Below are 20,449 nucleotides of genomic sequence, written 5' to 3'. Positions count from 1 at the left end.
CCCTGAAACCATTCTTAATATAGCACTGAATTAAACTAAAATTGTCTGTCTAGTCAAAGATAACATTTTTCTCCTATGTTTTGTACTCAAACTTTTATCTTACCTTTTAAGTTTAGGTCTAGAATCCATTTTGAGTTAATTTTTTTGTACGTTATGGGTAGAGGTTAATTTTTTTTCTATTCCATGTGGATACTCAAATCTTCTAGTACCATTTGTTGAAAAGACTATCCTTTCTGGGACCAGCAATTGGTGTGATGGCTATGTCGCTGGACTCCCATGTAGTCAAGCGCAGTTCAAGTCCCAGGCTTGGTGACTTAAACTCATGCCGGGTGCGTGTGCATGTGTGCCCAAGATCCCAAGAGGAGAATGGAGGAGAAGGGATTGCAATGTGGCCAACCCCCCGGGGGGTATTTCTCACTTTCTATCTGTCTCTATCTTTCTGGTGAGTGCATGCGCCCTATAGCACCCCCCCTACCCCCCCACCCCCGACACACACAAAGGCTGTCCTTTCTGCATTGAGATATTTTGGCACTGTTGTAAAAAATCAACTGACCTGGGGGCTGGCAGAGATGCGTGACAGTGACAATGTCCCAACTCTTAGCATGCACTTCCATCTTCCCCATGCTACCACACATGGTCTTGCCCCAAATTTCCCACTCAGCCTTCTATTCTTCAGGGTCCTCAGCCTTCCTCAAGAGCTAAGGTCCACTGACTATAACCACACATAATCTTAAGCTTTGTTATTTTTCTTTCTATTTTAAGCACCTTAACCACCACGCCAATTGCTTGTCCCTTTTCGATTTTCTTTTGTACTGTCACTTAAACTGCTCGTGTTAATGAACACAGACTACATGATGTAAGAAGGGTTTTGTAGTTATGTTAAGCTGAATTCAAACCCTGGCTTTGCCACGTGATCCTGACACAAGGCTAAAATTTAATCAGCTCAAGAATAACTCTAGAAACCAGCAGGTGGCAGGGTGGTTAAGGTGCTGGACACTCCCACATGGCCGACCACAGTTTGAGTCCCAGACCTGGTGGCTTGCTTTCTCACTTTTCATCTCTCTCTCTCTCTGTTCTCTCTAGTCAAATTAAAAAATAAGTGAATGAATATATAAAATTAAATAAATAATTCTTTTTTAAAAAGAGAATAACTCTAAAATAGAGATTTAATGAAAAAGTAACACTAAGATAACAGGTCATTTCTAATCTTAGGAAAAAGGGCTTTTCCTGTAGTGCTTTTCCTCTTAACCTGATGAGGCTATATTGATCTCCTATATGTTTAAAATGACCCTAAAAGGCCATGGGACCAAAGGATACCTGTCCCCTAATAAGGGCAGAGGTGCCAGATTATCCTACATCAGGACAGTAGCTTGCAGTTTCTTGTATTTCCCAGAGTGTCTGCCAACGTCTCTTACTTGTGATAGACAGTGGTTAAAATTCGTTGATTTTTTGTATGTTTTTTATAACTCAAAGGATTAAAAATGCACACATAAATCCAGCAGATTTATCATATCATAGACTTCCACTTCATTTCATTAGATTTGAAATGAACATTTCTTTCAAGAATACCTCTAGAAACCAGCAGGTGGCAGGGTGGTTAAGGTGCTGGACACTCCCACATGGCCGACCACAGTTTGAGTCCCAGACCTGGTGGCTTGCTTTCTCACTTTCCATCTCTCTCTCTCTCTGTTCTCTCTAGTCAAATTAAAAAATAAGTGAATGAATATATAAAATTAAATAAATAATTCTTTTTTAAAAAGAGAATAACTCTAAAATAGAGATTTAATGAAAAAGTAACACTAAGATAACAGGTCATTTCTAATCTTAGGAAAAAGGGCTTTTCCTGTAGTGCTTTTCCTCTTAACCTGATGAGGCTATATTGATCTCCTATATGTTTAAAATGACCCTAAAAGGCCATGGGACCAAAGGATACCTGTCCCCTAATAAGGGCAGAGGTGCCAGATTATCCTACATCAGGACAGTAGCTTGCAGTTTCTTGTATTTCCCAGAGTGTCTGCCAACGTCTCTTACTTGTGATAGACAGTGGTTAAAATTCGTTGATTTTTTGTATGTTTTTTATAACTCAAAGGATTAAAAATGCACACATAAATCCAGCAGATTTATCATATCATAGACTTCCACTTCATTTCATTAGATTTGAAATGAACATTTCTTTTATACTTTACATTTGTATAACATTTTAGTCTCTATTGTCTCAGGTAACATAATGAAATTTTAAAAAATTAAAAATACCTTCAAGCCAATTAAAGAGAGAAACAAAGTGTGGATTCCCTTGGTGAATTCCTGAATAAGTTGGCTGTAACAGTTTTCCAATGGTCTGCTTATTAATGCCGATACCTTTCAAAGTTAAAGCAATATTATACTTTGTGTTATTATTAAAAACAAATGATGTTCCATATAAATACATAAAGATTTGACACTATATAAATCTTGTGGAGCCAGGGGAAATAAAACAACATCAAAAAAAAACAAAGACAACATATAATACAAATTTTATAGTATCCTCATAGAAATGGAAGCAAGATAGAGAAAATATTCTTCTATCATCTGAAATATAAAAATATTTAGACTATTCTAATTCTTAATCACATAGGAGAAGGAAACACTATTTATTTATTTATTTACTTATTTATTTACTCATATTTTTTTGGGAGAGGTTTTTGCTATAGGATACATGCGCTTGCCAGAAAGACAGAGAGAGATAGAGAGACAGAAATCACCCCCCGGGGGGGATGGCCATGCCACAATCCCTTCTCTTCCATTCTCCTCTTGAGATCTTGGGCATGCATGCACACACACCCGGTGTGAGTTTAAGTCACCGGGTCTGGGATTTGAACAGTGGTCGACTACATGGGAGTCCAGCCACATAGCCATTATGTCAACTGCTGGTCCCAAGAAGCACTATTTATAAGGATATTAATAACTAATTTTTAAAAGATAATCTTATGAAAGGGCTAGACCAAAGACAAAAGAGGACAAAAACAACCAACCAGACCAAGCGTTATTACCTGCTGTCTGTCCTTCTCTTGTAATATAAGGATACTCTCCCCGACAGTATCTATTCCAGCACGGCCAGCTCTGCCGATCATCTGTTTATATTGATTCCTCTTTAAAAATTCCTTGGCAACATAGGGGGCCCTTAAAATAACTCTACAGAATTGATGAAATTAATTAAAATGCCACTCAGTTAATGGCAATAGCACTTATTTGTTAAACCTTTCATTTCATTACAGCTATGTGATATTGAATTTAATGACATGTAACTCAAAATAAGTAACTATTATTTACCAAGAATCTATGATAGCTTAGGTTCTTTTTTTTTTTTTTTTTTTTTTTTTTTAGGGTTTTTGAATAACCAGAGAGAGATCACCAGAGAGAGAGAGAAAGTGAGAAATCATTCCCCCAGGGGAAATGGCCATATTGCAATCCCATCTCCTCCATTTTCCTCTCAGGATTTTGGGTACACACACATTCACATCTGGCCTGACTTCCAAGTTTCCGGGTCCAGGGTTTGAACTGAGGTGGGCCACGTGGGAGTCCAGTGCCTAGCCACTACACTACTTTCTGCCCCCTATTTTAGGTTCTTTATATATATTAGCTATGATTTTTCAAACCGCCTAGCAACAACATTCTTTTTGTTTATTTATTTATTTTTGTTTAGTAAGTGCCTCCCCCTACACCAAAAGTTAGTTACCAGAACCATCATTTGAACTGAAGTCTGATTAGCTACGAGGTGTTCAATCTGGGGCAGTACTGTCTCAGTTTTTTATTTTATATTCCATAAATGAAAAATCTGGCCATGCACCATCAACATATTTACCCATTTCTTTAGAGAGAGAGACAGACAGACAGAGATAGAGACAGGTACCCTCAACAGGGCCCTCACCCTGTGATCCACCTTCAGCCAGCCTTGGCCATAGTTGGGTGTGTGCATGTCACAGATGCCCAGTGCACACAGAGACCCTAGGACCCTCCCATGTGTGTCTAGTTGCTTATAGTTACACTACTGCCTGCCCCCAGAAGAGAACTTTAAAAAATTCTTATTAGTATCCACAGAAAATTCCAGAGGGTGTTACATTTACAATATGAAAGCTAAAATAGAGATCTTGGAAATAAAAAAAAAAATTCAGTTTAAAATTCAACTAAAGAATCAAATAATGAATAACAATAGTTAATGGATAGTTAAAAGTCGATTTTTTTTTTTACATAGAAGGCAGAGTTGAAGAAATCACATAACACAAATAGAACAATATATAAGAAAAAAGGTATGAAGTCTCAACTAAAGAGGCCCCAATCCTGTCTAGCTGAAGTTACAAAAGCAGAGAACAAAGAAGGGGGAAGGAAATATAGAAATGACAAAAAGAAATTACTCAAAAGTTTAAAAAAAGGGGGCACCCAGTGGTAAAACGTTCTGTGAGGTTGACCCTCATGTAAGGTTCTCAGTTCAGGCCCTGAGACCTCCCTTAGTACGCCGGGCACATGCTGTCCATGATCAAGGACTCAAGGCTGTGGGTGGACTGTGACATCAGGACCCTGTTCAGGGTGCTGTGTCTCTCTCTCGCTCATGGTAGAGATAAATAAAAATGAAAACAAAAACAGAAACAAAAACAAGGCCAGCAGGTGGCATGCTGCTTAAGGTGCTGGATTCTTTCTGGCTAACCACAGTTTGAGCTGCAGTCCAGCAGTTTAATAATCACGCCAGGTGCATGTGTGTATGTGCTCAAAATTTTGAGAGGAGACTGGAGAAGGGATTGTGGTGTGGCCATCCCCTGAGAGGCAATTTCTCACTTTCCTTCTATCTGTCTCTCTCTGGTGAGCATACATGCTCTATGGCAAAAACCTTAAAAAAAAAAAAAAGTTTAATTATAACTTAAAATTTCAAGAGTTGGGCAAAACTTATAGTACAGTGGGTTAGGGAGTAGGATCCTACATAACCCATGGGTGCCTTGAAAAACACAACTGGGGAGACCAGCAGATGGCATAATGGTTACGTCACTGGACTCTCACGTAGTTGACCACGGTTCCAGTCCCGGACCTAGCAGCTTAAACTCACGCTGTGTGTGTATGTGTACATAAGATCCCTAGAGAAGAACGGAGGAGAAGGAATTGTTACATGGCCTTCCCCCCTTGGGAGGGGAGGTAATTTCTTGCTGTCTCTCTGTTTCTCTAGCAAGGGCATGTGCCCTATAGAAAAAAAAAAAAAAACCTATCTTTGGAAAAAAAAAATTTAAAAAAGAAAAAGAAAAGAAAAACACCCTGGGCATGTGTGCATGCATGCCCTAATTCATGCCAGGATAGATAGACGGAAGAGGAGATAATAGTATAATCGTGCCCCACTGCAGGGTTCTCTCTCTCTCTCTCTTTCTGTTTCTTGTCTCTCTCTGGCAAATATATGCACCCTCTGGTAATAAAAATTTTTAAAGACTAATCACTGGAGTAATAGAAGTAGTATATGTAACTTTAAATTTTTTCTTCAATTATCTGAAAAATATCTAGAAAAGTTAATTAGTGACAGAGTGGAATTTGAAGGATGAAAAAATACAGTTAGCCAAAAAAAAAAAAAAATTCCTAGTATTTAAAGCAAAATCATGAAATGAGGAAAACAAGGATCTGTCATTTAATAAAAGTTATGACAACAATATAATTAACGGAGAAAGTAACTTGTCTCTCGGAAACTGACAAAGGAATAAAAGATACTAAGAAAATATGAAGGCTGATAACACAATTAACAACTGTGATCTCATTGATCTATAGAAAACTGTATGCCCAACAGAAAATACATGTCTTTTAACATTCATAGAACATTTATAAAAAATTGATCATTTATTAGGGAAAAAAAAAAACCTTGTCACAAATGATAAAGAATAGAGTAGAAATTGATTATACAGGTCCATAGCCTGTATGTACAGTTATTAGGTCAACAGAAAAAGCATAATACATTTTTCTATGCAAAAAAAAAAAATCAGTGATTGCTCTTAAAAAAAAATTAGATTCAAATGGCTTTATGAATTAGTAAGCCAGAGTTTCAGGGACATGCCTATATTAAATAAATTATTTCAGATCATGAAAAAGTCACTATTCTATACAACTATTTTTAGGATAATAAAACCTAACATCAAAAACAGTTGGGGAGAACATTTAAAAAAAAAAAAAAAAGAGGAAAGAATTCTAATACCAGGAAACCTACTAATGTTATTTTTGAATAATTATTTAAAAAAAAAATGAGCTCAGCAAAAGCTGAACGTTTGATAAAGTCTCACCCATTACTGAGAAAAAAATAGAACGGTACAAAAACCTCTTTGCAAATTAGGAATTCACATTTCCAGCCTAGTCAGCAGTGACTTAACTCTTACCTTCGAGCAGGGAGGTTGACACCTGCGGCTAGGGTAGACGTGCAGGTAAAAAGACAGAGAACTCCAGTGGAGTAAGCCTCCTCTAAGAGCTTCCTTTCATCACTCGTCAAGCCACTGTGGTGATAGGCAACTCCAAACGGGACAGTGCGCTTTAAAACAGGGCAGAGGTGGCCATTGCCAATGTGCTTCAGGTTCTTAATCAGCTCCTGTTTTTCTTTCTCTCTCTGTTTTAGGTATTCCCTAAGGGAAAAGATCTGTTAGAGATAACAGCCTGTAATTCACGATAAAAATAAAACAGAATATTTTAAAAATAGTAACATACTTGCTTAAAAATTTGCATATCATTTCTGCTACGTTTTCACAGTTCTTTTTACTGGGACAGAAAACTAAGCAGGAATAATTGGGAATAACTTCTGTCACCAATGCTACCAAGTGATCGGGATCCATCTTTTTCAGGGCGTCAGAATACTGCAAAACAAGAAGACAAAGGAACAACGGTAGTCAGTAATAATAAACACCTGATAATTTTTTACAAGTATGATTTGAAAAGTAACTAAACTTTCCAACATTCTGAATTTATCATTTAATACATATGAATAGGGTCAGCTGGTGGCATGGTGGGTAAGTGGCTGGATCCACATGGCCAACTGCTAAGTTTGAGTCCCAGACCCGATAGCTTTAGAAATACACTGGGGGGACCAGCAGATAGAATAGTGGTTACATTGCTGGACTCTCACATGGCCGACTAGAGTTCAAGTCCTGGATGTGGTAGCTTGAAAATCACACTGGGCACGTGAGCATGTGTGCCCACAATCCTGGAAGGAGAATGGAGGAGAAGGGATTGTGGTGTGGCCATCCCCCCAGGGGGGGATTTCTCATTTTCCTTCTCACTGACTCTGTCTCTTTCTCTCTGCGGTGTAGGCTATGTGTCCATGTTCAAAATCTCAAGAGGGCAATTTCTCACCTTACCTCTTTCTTTCCCTCTCTGGTGAACACACATGCCCACATGCCCTCTGGCGAAAACAGAAAGGGGGGAAAAGGATGCCATGGTAATAAATCTATTCATTTGGGACCAGCAGTTAGCGTAATGGCTATGTTGTTGTACTCCCACGTACTCGACCGTGGTTCGAGTCCCGGACCTGGTGGCTTAAACTCACGCCGGGAGCGTGTGCGTGCGTGCTCAAGATCCCGAGAGGAGAATGGAGGAGAAGGGATTGCGGCGTGGCCATCCCCCCTGGGGGGTGATTTCTCGCTTTCTATCTCTCTGTCTCTCCCTCTGTCTGGCGAGCGCACGCACCCTATAGTGAAAAAAAGCCTCTCAAAAAAAAATCTATTCATTTAAAAGATGAAACCTTTATTAAACACCATAATGTTAAATCCCACTTTTCTTTTAGCTTATTAGCATTTTATTAGGTATACTTGACTAAAAAACAAAAACCAACTATAATTGAGGAAGTAAATTAGAGAAAATTAAAAGTGAAAAGTTAATGCTGTTAATAATCCCACTACGTGTCTATCCTCACTAAAGCAGAACAAAAAGGTCACAGAGACAAATAGGGATTGTTCTTAATAATGTGAAAAGACTGTAGAAATAAAATAAACCCATTTTATGACAAATAACTTTTTTTTTTTTTTTTTTAGAGTTTTTTGCTATAGGGCACGTGTGCTCACCAGAAAGACAGAGAGACACAGAGAGACAAAAAGTGAGAAATCACCCCCCAGGAGGGATGGCCATGCTGCAATTCCTTCTCCTCCCTTCTCCTCTCGGGATCTTGGGCACACACGCACATGCACCCGGCGTGAGTTTAAGCCACCGGGTCCAGGACTTGAACAGTGGTCGACTACATGAGAGTCCAGAGACATAGCCATTACGCCAACTGCTGATCCCGAGAAGTAACTTTTAAAAACACAGATTCAATCATATTAAAGAATATATGAAGGGATTTCAGAAATTCTGGAAAAGTAGAATTAAAGTATAAGGTTATTTTGGTAGGAAAAAAGCTTTGAAATCAATGTATAGCTTTATAGCTATAAATTTTTCACAAACTTTTTTTTTGAGAGAGAGAGAGATTTTTTTTTGCTATGGGGCATGTGCACTTGCCAGAGAGACAGAGAGACAGAAAGTGAGAAATCACCTCCCTGGGGTGGGGGATGGCCATGCCACAATCCCTTCTCCTCTCTCCTCCTCTTGGGATTTTGGTCACGTGTGTGCATGTGCCTGGTGTGTTTTAAACTGCTGGATCTGGGACTTGAACTGTGGTCGACTACTTGGGAGTCCAGCAAGGTAACCATTTACATCACCTGCTGGTCCCTCCACAGACTTTTTGAGGACCCATCATACTCTTAGAAATAATATGTATCACTGAATTATGTAATTTTGGCAAGACTACCACACACATTGAAAAAACGAAACATGAAGAAAAATGCAGTTATTTAAAATCTCCTCAGTTCCTTCAGCGGTATCAAAAAAACCAATATATAGATTTAGAATAACAGAATTCTAAAACTACTTAAAATCCCTTTCTCCCTTTTAGATTATCTTTCATATAAGTCATAAATATTAGCATAGTAGATAGTAACCTTTTTTATACCAATGTCTGAGCTACATGGTCATGAATTATTTTATTGTTGTGGAATGACTAAATGTTTAAGGGAGAAGTTTCCAATTATCTTGGTTCACAGAGCTAAGAAATATCTAACAAGACCAAAAGAAATATCTAACGGTTTTGTTAATTAGCCAGTTAGGTCTAAGTGATTTCATGAATATGTACTTTCTCACAGTTGGTAATTGTCTGAATAAAGAAAACATATCAGTTGAATAAAAAATACCTTCTTTCATTCTTAAATAACCACAACAACTAATTAATAGGATATGCACACAACTCTTTTTTTTTTTTTTTTTTTTGGAAAGGGGTTTTTTTCTTAACGGGGGGCACCGGGGACAGAGAGACAGAGAAACAGAAAGCAAGAAATCACCATCCAGGAAGGATGGCAATACCACCATCCCTTCTCCTCCATTTTCCTCTTGGGATCTTGGACATGATGCCGGGTATAAGTTTCAAGCCACTGGGTCTGGGATTCGAATCACAGATGATCATGTGGGAGTCCAGTGCCTTAACCACTACGCCACCTGCTGGCCCCATAATTCTTTCTTTTAAACCTTGGAATGAGACTAGACATAGCCCCCAACTGTCTGTTCCAGACTGATTTTCACATGGTATTTGCTTACAACCGACCAAACCCCAACATAACAAAGTTCTGATGTCATAGAAAGGAATACAGTGTGTCTAATGTTACAAACTAGCTATTTTGAAACAGTAGTTTGTATGGTGTCAACAGACCAAGCATCACCTGATTCATTCAAAAGTTTAACCTACCCCGTGATACCCATGTGACATCTGGGCACAAATTCGGAGAATCTGGGATTGAAGGGTTAGCTATGTTACCTTATAATCAAGGAGACGTGAAAAAGTCATCCCATTCTCAGCTTTGCTGTCAACCTCATATATTGTATCATTGATTTTCAGATATTCTTTTAATTCAACCTTGAATTAGAAGGACATTGTAATTAATACCACATATAAATTTCTCTTTCTAGACTTTTAAATTTTGCAAATTTGTTGTGTAAAAAACCCTATAACAGCAGTTATACAAAGATTTTGGCTTTTCTAAAATATGTAAATCATACTTCAAACTTTAAAAGTCCTTGCTTTACCATTTCTTTTTTTATTTTTTTAATCTTTCCCCTTTAAACCAAAATAGGAATCTATATCTTTGTTTTTTTAAAAAAAAATAAACATTTCTTAGGAATTATTTATTTAATTTTATTTATTCGTTCGTTTATTTTGACTAGAGAGACACAGAGAGAGAGAGACAGAGAGAGAGAGAGAATGGGAAAGTGAGAAAGCAAGCCACCAGGTTCGGGACTCGAACTGCGGTCGGCCATGTGGGAGTGTCCAGCACCTCAGTCACCATGCCACCTGTTGGTCCCCAGGAATCTATATCTTTGAAGAAATGATTTTGTCTCGAGTAGCCACATATCCAAAGGAAACCACCACTTAGGTATTTGTCATAAGAAGTATGAGTAAGTCATGGTGTTCTTCTCTTCATCTTTTGTTAAGGAGTTATTGGGTCATTGGAAAAGTCACGACACACTTTTACATAGAAAAAAATGCTTTATGACTTTCCCAATGACCAAATATTTGTGTTATTCATTTAGATCTAAAATTTTCTGTCTAATTAGTCATCAGCTTTAATTCCAAATACTACCATATGTTAAATTTAAGTATCTGCCGACAAAAATAGCTTGTAAACACAGCTCACTGCACTTTTAAAGAATAGCATCTAAAATGACAATTAAGGTCAGAAAATATTTGTATTTGGGACAAATGTAAATATACGGAAATTAAAATTTAATGATTCTGGGGCTGGCAAGAGGTGTGGTGGTTGAGGGTGATGAACTCCCATATGGCCAAGCATGGTTCGTATCCTGGACCTGGCAGCCTTGCACGCATGCTCTCTCTCTCTCTTTCTTTCTGGGGAGACAATAAAATAAATGGATAAAGTTAAATAATTCTTAAAAAAATTAATGGTTCTCAAACATTATATTCTGAAAGCCTATTTAGACATAGACCATGCACACTGGCACTGCTCATAAGAAATAACTACTGTTGAATAACTAGAAATTACATGTGCTCGCCTTCTTTAAGCATTTGGGAATGGTGTTTCTGAGCAGTCTAAATTTAAATCCATACAAAGTCTTACCTTATTAAAAATTCTTTTACTACCAGTGTAAATATTTGAAAATATTTTAAGATACATTTTTAAGTGTCGATAACTTAAAACATGTTTCACCAAATTTTGACCAAATGAAAAATATTTATCTTAAAAAATAAAAAGTGGGGACCAGTGGATGGTGTAATGGTTATGTCACTGGACTCCCACGACCCAGTGGCTTAAACCTCATGCTGGGTGCCTATGCGTGCATACCCAGGATCCTGGGAGGAGAAGGGATTGCAGCATGGCCATCACCCCTCAAGGGTGATTTCTCACTTTCTGTGTCTCTGGTGAGTGCACGTGCCCTATGGTAAAAAAACTCTCAAAAAAACAAAACAAACAAACAAAAAAACCCCAAAAAACAAAAAACAAAAGACAGAAAGAAAATAAGAAGTGAAAAAATAGAATGGATCTGGTAAAATTTATTCAATAAATGTTGAGGGTCATGGATTAGACACTGTTCCAGGTGTAACAGAAACACTAGTGACCCAAGCCACAATCCCTCACCCCAGAGTTTATGGTCTCTATACACAAACTCTTATCAGCGTCCAGCCATGATGAATGGAATTGAGACCCTTTACTACTCCATGGCATTTTTATATACTGTACTATATTTACTACTTTTGTTTCTAAGTGAGATAGATACACAACAAATCAATACACTGCAAACCTTAGGTACATACTGGTCTAAACTGACTGGTGTAATACTCCGCTTGAAGGAACTCTTGGAGGTCTTCGACATTGTTTAATGTTGCACTCATCCCAATAATTTGAGTTGTCTCTAAAAACAAACAAACCCCAAAGTATTAAGAAACATGTATTATTTAATGTATCATAAAGTAATTTTAGTCAGCTCTTTGTTCTCAGAATTCTTCCTGAGTAATTTGGGGAAAGGGAGAGAGGGGAAAGTAATTGAGAAAAACACAAACATATTACTAGAGTATTAACCTGGTAATCAAAGAAAGAAAGCCTTCAAGTATCTTGAAAATTACTACTTAGAATTTTATGAAAATTCAAACTTATCAAGAAGTAGGATATTTATTAACAGAATTAAGTATTTTTATAGGTCTGATTATAAATCAATGACTAGCTCCATTTAAAAAAAAATACTTACTGCTAGTGTAGAGGACCTTTGCTAGCGTCATTTCCAGTATAGCCCCGCGGCTTCCTTCACCAATCATGTGCAACTTGGAGATTAAAAAAAAAAAAGAGGGCAGAGAAATCAATTTTCATATAATGCCCATATAAAACACATACATTTGCATGGAATAAATACATAACCCATGTTTTATAACTCTGACACTTTCTAGCACTATTTTAAAACTGTATACGCACACATATTTAGACATTAGGAAACACATGACAAACCAAATTTAGGATTACCAAGAATGGAATGCTGTATGTATTAAAATAAACACAGGGGGCCAGCAGGCAGTGAGGTAGTTTAGGAGCTGGACTCCCACATGCCTGACTGCAATTCAAGTCCTGAACCTGGTGGCTTGCTTTCTCACTCCCCGCCCTGCCCTCTCTCATCAAATTAAAAAATAATAACAAATAAAAGTTGAATAATTATTTTTTAAAAATTAAATAAACACCTGTATTTTGTTTATATATAAAAATAGATTGCCGACTCTTTTTTATAAAATACTTATTTTTATGGAAGTACAAAGCAGATCTAAATAATAATCAGGATAATAAATATGTTAGCATAATAAAAATGTTGATGGGGCCAGCAGGTGGTGTGGTACTCCCAAGTGGCCAACTGCAGTTCACATTCAGACCTGGAGGTTTGCTTTCTCACTCCCCTCACCTCCCCCTGGTGAGCATGCATGGCCTATAGAAAATTTTTGAAAATCATGATAAATAAAATTAAATAAATAATTCTTTAAAAAAAAAAAAAAGTAAAAATGTTTATAGATTACAAAGGCAATAACTAACCTCATCTACTACAACCAGACCCAGGCTGCTAATCCTTTCATTTTCAATCAAGGAGTTCACCAGGCTATGTCCTTTTTCAATAGTGGCGATATATAGTGATTTCTTTTCCCTTCTTTTAATTGGAGGAAATCTTCCTTTGCTTCCAGCATATTCTTCAACAAAGAAACCAAGTTCTATACCAAAATTTGACAAACCTGAAATCTAGAATATAAACAAAGATAATAAATAAATAAGAATTTTAAGTGCTCTCAGGGATTTTTAAGAAAGTTAAAATAATGTTTAATAGCAATCAATGAGAATAAGGCAGTTAAGGCATACGTATTTAAACAATAGCATATAAAGTGTTGATTCTTGCGAAATAATGCAACTTTTAAACTATCTAATTGTGGGGCCAGCAGATAGTGTGGTGGTTAAGGTGCTGGACTCCCATACAGTTGTCAATGGTTTAAGTCCTGAACCTGATGGCTTGCTTTCTCATTTTCTCTCCTTCTCTCTCTCTGTTGAGTGCATGTGCCCTTTAGCAAATTTTTAAAAATAAAATTAAATAGATAATTAAAGAAATAAGCTAGATAAAAAATGTGAAAACAAATTTCAGTTATCTCCTTTGATGTCCAAAAGTACCAGAATAACTCAAAATAACTAGTTTCTGCATGAAAAAACAGGTTATACAGTCAGCAGATGGAGTAACGGTTACATTGCTGGACTCACATATAGTCGAACATGGGTTGAGTCCCAGACCCAGTGGCTTAAAACTCACACCTAGTGCGTGTGCCCAAAATCCCAAGGGAAGAATGGAGAAGGGTGGCCATTCTCCCATTTCTCTCTCTTTTTCTCTCTGGGGAGCACACACATCCTATAGCAAAAATCTGTCTCCCCAAAAAAGTAGGTTAAATAGAATATTTCAGATGGAGTTTACTAGCATAGGAAAAAAATAAAACTTTCTACAAGAGATCATTAAAACATGAAGAGATTTTTGGTAAGAACTTTATACCGCTTTTGTATATCCTAAAATATTAATTCTCTGTCACCAAGCAGAATTTCTTCTCAATTGATTAAGAGTCATTACATTTAGGGTAGTTTGAGATATTGATGTCAAAATGTTAGCAAATAATAACTTAAAACACACACACACACACCTTTTCTTGGACAATTGCCACATATGGAAGGATCATTAAAACATCTTTCCGTCGGCAAAGCAGCTCTTGTAGCATTAAGATTTCAGCCACGAGGGTTTTTCCACCACTTGTTGGCAAGGAATATATTAAATTTTTTCTTTCTTGCACAGAATTCAATGTTAAGCAAGTATGTTGCCATTCTGCCAAATTAAAAAAAAAAAATCATTATTCCCCCACCCATTCTCTCAATCTCAAGAAAGTCTTCTACAGAAAAATCAAATTCCCTTCCATATGGCAGTCTTCTCATATGGATAAATGCAATCACAATCTATGTCATATGTCAAAAATCCCAAATATGCAAGGTCCAACACACTAGCCATTGAGTCTCAGGCCTAGGGAGGAGGGTGGACTAGTTGCACCAGCTGCAGACTTAGCCAAGATTCCAGCAGGCACACAGCAGCCTATAGCTTGAGGGTCATCAGGGACATCAGAGGAGCAAAAGGACAGTCCCCGAACCTGTGTAAGTCCTAAGTTCTTCCTCTTATATTCTGCAAGGAGATGATGTAAGCTTCCCTTGCCCATTCACCCAATACCTAAATATTTTTAAATACTTCAGATTGGCATCATCCATTACTCATCAAGTTCCAGATGTTTATGCCAGAATATGACTTAACTGCATCTCTATTTTATTCAAATCAGGTTTTTAAAGTATAACATGTCCAGAATAACATTTAGGACTATCATTTATCTTTACACATTAAAGTAAATTACATCAACTTAGCTCTCAACACATATAAAGACATTAAGCACATTAGTTCTATGATAAAGGACAAACAGAATGAGGTTAGGGGTCTGTGGTTCACAAACATGGGTACATCAGACTTCCCTGAAGGCTTATTAAATAATCTTATTTACATAGACTGCCAGGGCTGGTAGGTGGTATGGTAGCTGAGGTGCTGGACTCCCACGTGGCCGACTGTGGTTCAATTCCTGGATGCGGTGGCTTGCTTTCTCACATTTCCTTTCTCTCTAGTCAGATTTTAAAATAACACTAACAAAATTAAATATTTTTTTTTAAAAAAAGGAGCTGGTCTCTTAACACACACACACACACACACACACACACAGACTGCCAGATCCTACCACAGAAGTTCTGATGCAGTGGGTCTGGGATGGGGCCTGAGAACATGCATGTGATGTCAATGCTGTATTCCAGCAACCTGCTTTCTTTAGCTTAGTGAAAAGTAGCACACAAGTTTATGTTTTAAGTTAGTCAAGTTATTAGCCAGATTTAAAAGTACAAAGAGATTTGCAAAGTTGTTACTTAAGTTCTTTCTTGGGAGTTACGGATTTAATTACTGAGTCATTACCGACAGTCATTACCAACATCTAATTTGTCCTCAGCAGAACACAACTTGCAGAATCCTTATCCTTATTTTTAACAGGTGAAGAATTAAAGCTCAGCACATTGAAGCTGTGTGTGAGTGATCAGGCTAGAATCCACAAGGAGACTGACAACCTCCAACAGAAGAGAACTTACCAGAGTATATCAGGCACAGTGCTAGTTATATTAAAAACAAAAAAGGGTGTGTTAGATAAAACCCTGTTTTCAGGATGTTCATTTGGCAGGAGATGCAGACTAAACAAAGAACAAGGTGCTAGAAGAAAAGCAGAGGAAAGAAAGTTAACATCTACTTCAAGGGTAATATACAATATTAGCTCTTAAACCATGAACCTAGGTTTGGAATTTATTACTCTTACAAAGTCTTGTATTAAATTTTGTTTCCTATAGTCCTACTTCTCTAATCACTTTTGTCTTCTCCCACTTTTTCCTTGTATTCAACAGTTCATAACATTCTAACCAGAGTTCCAGAAATACTTAGGAAGTTATGGGCTGATAGGCTGATCTTTCATTATATTGCAACGTCCCCTGTCTAAAATGACATAAATATGAAATAGTCATATGCCACAAAACGATGTTTTGATAACCACAGATCACCTATACTAAGGTGATCCCTACACCACGTAGCTTAGTGCAGAGTAGGCTATGCTATCTAGGTCTGTAGAGTGAACTCTGATGTTTGCAGGCTGACAGAATTACCTGACACGTCTCCCAGACTATCTCCTATGTTAAGCAATGTATGACTGTTTATGCAAAGACATAGGATTTTTAAAACATTATAAGATACATTGTTATTATTACCATTTATTTGCACTTAAATCTTAACTGCAGCTCTCTTTAAAGTTTAGTTTCACTAAATGATGTTACTAATACGGACTTCTTTTACTCAAGATACCTGAGTGTTCGAAGGAATTTCAACAACTACATTTTGGTAGAGAAAACAGAGCCAATCAAGGACATATCAGCTAAGAAAACTGAGGAACAACTAGACAATCAGAGAAAAAAGCATACAGTTGAGATCAAGAAATCAAAGAACAAGTTTTTAACAAGGGTGTGGTCAACGGTGTAAGGAGCAGCCTGAATCTGAGCAAACACAATGGTGACCTTTAAGCACATGCAGAAATGTGTATCTACAAGTAAGGGCAGTCCTTTGCAAGGCTAAATTAATGTTATTGACATATGACTATGGGGGCTGTCTCTGTGTTTGAAATTGCAAGGCAGTTAAAGGAAGCCATGTGGGTTAATCAGAAAAGGCCCAAGAAGATAAACTTACATAGAACTACATAGCACCAGATGTCTCCACATCTTGAGCCGGTTAGTATCCGAAAACAACTGACTTTGCATTTCACTTTCCCTTTCTCCCTTTTTTGCCCTTTAAAAGAATAAACCTGGGAATGGTTCAGGGTCGCCGCTGTCTCCATCAAAGAAGTTGAGATCACCTGATTCCTGCTTTTCTCTACTTGTGTATCTTTGTATGTTTATTTTTATGTTTATTCTCTAATCCACAACTGCCCCTACTCAGACCACACATTCAGCTGTGTGGGTCACGGCAAACAGCATCACAGAAGCTACTAAGAATTGGGTAGGGTAAGCACTACATGTACCCTTGGGGTTAGGCAGCCCAGTCATATCTTACACAAGAGCACAGAACCCGGAATTGGATTAGTGTGGGGAATTACCTGAATGGGGAAAAAGAGACAGCAAGGATAACCCGTCTGAGAAGTGTGCCTGTAAAATTAACAGGTTCAGTGGAACCAAATTAAGGATGAAAGGGTGAGAGACAGCATATACTTAGTTTTTAAAATGAGAAACGTGACTGTGTAATTACTTGCTTTTACTGGTTTGTACGACTATTATAACAATGAAAAAAATGTTTTGCATTCCAGCAAAAAAGCATTACCATATAATTTTTCAATTCCCTTGAACTGAACATAAAGGTCTCTCACTTTGCTGGGTAATGAATAAAAAGGACCACGATCATCTGATGACGACTCAATTGTCTTCTTAGCAACATTAATTTCTTCAGATAGGAGATTTTCTTTGAGCTGTTTACTCCTAGAAAAGACTGGTGTTTGTGCCTTGGCATTCCCAGTCATGGCACTTTTTAGATGATCTTTAACACTTTTTCTCCTATTCTTATCTGAGCTAATTTTGGCTTCAGAAGATAATTCATCATTTTCCTGGGGTTGTTCTATGCGATGATAGGGCAATTCCTCATTTACAGTCTTATGAGAGGTTGAGTTCTGATCCCTTTCTTTAGCAGACTGATCTCCGAAGGAGTTTAATGAGTTCTGCAAATTTTCAAAGTATAAAACTTGTGAAGAAGGTACATCATACAAAAGATCAGCTTCCTGTGCCACAGTGACATCTTCATGCCCACTCTGGTTCTCTGTGTGCTCATCAGTTTTCAATTCAATAAAGTCACCTACAGTAGTCATGCTGAGATTGTTTTTAATGCTTTTTGAACAAAGATCTTCAGTGGCAAAGTCTGTACTATGTTTCCCATGTTCAGGAAGTTGCATATATTTTTGTTCCAGGTCATCAACTTGAGCTAAAAAGGAGTTTTCAGCAAAACTATCATAGTCACCAAACATGTCCTCTTCACTGTCATTATGCTGAAAAGAAAACAAAAATACTTACTATCAACCCTAGTTTCATTAAGAACGTAAGGAGGCTGGAGAGTGCCACACTGGTAAAAACAAAACTCTGTGAGGTAGACCCATGTAAGAAGGTTACTGGCTCAAGTTTGGAAACCTGCCTACAGCAGGGACTACAATCTGAGACTGTCTGAGGCTGGGGGTGGGATGTCGTGTAAGGACCTTGTCAGGGGTGCTGTTTCTCTCTCTCACTCATGAAATAAACCTTTTTTTAAAGACAAAGAATAAAAGCTTCAGCCTGGTGCTATACAAAGTACTTGAGCAAATGGTCACAAATAAACCACAAATCTATAGGCAAATCACCCTATAAAATAAATATCATCACCATTTTACAGAGGAAGAAATGGGGACCAGCAGATGGCACAATGGTTATGTCCCTGGACTTTCACATAGTCAACTGCGGTTCCATTCCCAGACCTAGAAGCTTAAAAACTCACGCCGGGCACGTGTGCATGTGTGTCTCAAAAAAAAAAAAAAATCCCAAGAAGAGAATGAAGGAGAAGGGATTGTGGTGTGGTCATTTGCCAGGGGGTTGGGGGTGATTTCTCGCTTTCTGTATGGCTCTGTCTCTCTGGCAAGCACACATACCCTATAGCAAAAAACATCTCTTAAAAATAAAAAAGAAGAAATGGAGGCCCAGAGAAGTGACTTGCCACTACACTCCTGGAATGTTGTGCTCACAGTGGGATTCCATTAATAGTTCTTAAACCTGTGCTAAATCCTTAAAACAGTGACACAACCTGGTCATATTGATTGGGATAACGGCTCACAAGATGTTTCTGTTAACTACAGCACTCTCCCTGCTGACTCCAATCTACAGATACAGGCCTGTAACAAAATCATGGCTGTACCACAATACACTCCACATAGACTGTGTTCTTAGAATCTGGAGTTGAGACTATTCTACACAATGATTTGAGGTATTCTACTAAACAGAGGAGATATAAACTTGGAGTAGCAATAAAGTAATTAAAAAGGCAGGTTTGAGGGCCAGCCCCTAGCCTGGTGGTTAGGTTAAGTTATATCCCAAATGGCTGATTGCCTGGGTTAAGTCCCCACTCAGTGCCTTGAAAAACATGCTTCTGCATGTACCCAAAATCTAAAGAGAGGGAGAAATGGGAAAAGGATTGTGGTGTGACCATTCTCCACTGGGGAATGCTTCCACCCCCAGGTCCCCACCACCACTGCACATACTCTCTGGCAAATTAAATTAAACGGGAGTCAAGGGGCGGATCAAGCCAGAACTGTAGCTTTTACCAACTTCTCAGGGGCCTAATACTGTAAAATCTAGCTAACGTAACTAGTTCAACAATGTACTGGGCACAAAATGCACATAACGGATTTTCAGTACATAGATTTTACTAGCACAGTAAGGGCAGAAGTATTTCGAGGCCTAGGTCTGCATCTCTGTCATGCCTGGTATTTGCTGTGGGTGCAACTTTTGTTTCGAAGTCCCCGTCTCTACAGAAATGAGGCTAACAAGGCAATGTCCCTTAAGTGCCTCTTAACAGCTGGAGTAAAGACTACAGACGAAGGCTATTACCTAACTTGTCAAAGTGTTTGCGCCTGGGTAGGAAACTTTCACTATTCTGTAGTGTCAAGTTCCATGCCCCTCTACCCTTTCCGGCGGGCATGCGACGCTGCCGGGGTCAGGGTTTGCATCACCGCCCAAAGGCGGGATACTGGTCGGTGCACAGGGGGAAACTGGAGAGCTGACAGGGCTGTACCTCGACCGGCTGCACGTTTACGGTTTTCCGCCGCCGGCTCTCAGCCATTTCCTCCTCTTCCTCCTCATCTCCAGAACTGAGCGCAGCCGCGGTGGGGGCGGCAAAAATGCCCTCTAAGCTAGGACGGTTCCTTTTGCGAATAGACACCCGCCGGCGGATGCGGGAACCACCTTCATCCACGGCTGGGGCCGAGACCCCTGCCTGGACGTCGTCTCCCATAACCCAGCTGCCAAACCTAGGTGGAGGGGAGGATGGAGGGCAGGGCCGAGGTAGGAGGGCGGGGAGACTGTGCTCCCGCCTCCACCCACCTGGCAAAAGACCCTCAACTCAACTCCCAGGGCTCTTGCGCCGGAAGAAGAGGGACCAGCTTGGTGCCCGCCTCCTCCGCCAATCATTAGAGTCACGTGACTTGTGCTCGGAGGGCGAGAATGTGAGGGTGCTGCGCGGGCGCATTAACAAC

The 20,449-nt window shown here is 38.6% G+C and overlaps 1 protein-coding gene across 6 annotated transcripts in view; it reads right to left on the bottom strand.

The window, feature by feature from the left end:
* The window catches only part of HELQ (helicase, POLQ like), a 59,893-nt gene extending 39,495 nt beyond the window's left edge, over nucleotides 1–20,398 (bottom strand). For 4 of the 6 annotated variants that reach the window (XR_003549864.1, XM_006151394.3, XM_006151395.3 and 1 more), the window contains exons 1-11: nucleotides 19,990–20,368; nucleotides 17,506–18,220; nucleotides 14,225–14,403; nucleotides 13,089–13,289; nucleotides 12,265–12,337; nucleotides 11,834–11,931; nucleotides 9,821–9,919; nucleotides 6,697–6,842; nucleotides 6,375–6,614; nucleotides 3,030–3,171; nucleotides 2,254–2,358 (exon numbers count right to left, since the gene is read on the bottom strand). Coding sequence is in view for 5 of the 6 variants with exons in the window: in XM_006151394.3 (XP_006151456.1) it covers nucleotides 2,254–2,358; nucleotides 3,030–3,171; nucleotides 6,375–6,614; nucleotides 6,697–6,842; nucleotides 9,821–9,919; nucleotides 11,834–11,931; nucleotides 12,265–12,337; nucleotides 13,089–13,289; nucleotides 14,225–14,403; nucleotides 17,506–18,220; nucleotides 19,990–20,208 (2,217 nt within the window). In the remaining variant the exon portion in view is untranslated. Of the gene's footprint in view, nucleotides 1–2,253; nucleotides 2,359–3,029; nucleotides 3,172–6,374; nucleotides 6,615–6,696; nucleotides 6,843–9,820; nucleotides 9,920–11,820; nucleotides 11,932–12,264; nucleotides 12,338–13,088; nucleotides 13,290–14,224; nucleotides 14,404–17,505; nucleotides 18,221–19,989 lie in introns of those variants that run through there. The other 2 variants (XM_027773021.1, XM_027773022.1) reach the window with 2 other exon arrangements.
* Between the last annotated feature and the right edge of the window lie 51 nt (nucleotides 20,399–20,449).

This window comes from Tupaia chinensis, unplaced genomic scaffold, assembly GCF_000334495.1.
Source record: "Tupaia chinensis unplaced genomic scaffold, TupChi_1.0 Scaffold000318_1, whole genome shotgun sequence".
Lineage (NCBI taxonomy): Eukaryota > Metazoa > Chordata > Mammalia > Scandentia > Tupaiidae > Tupaia > Tupaia belangeri.
This window is presented reverse-complemented; position numbering and strand designations above follow the sequence as displayed.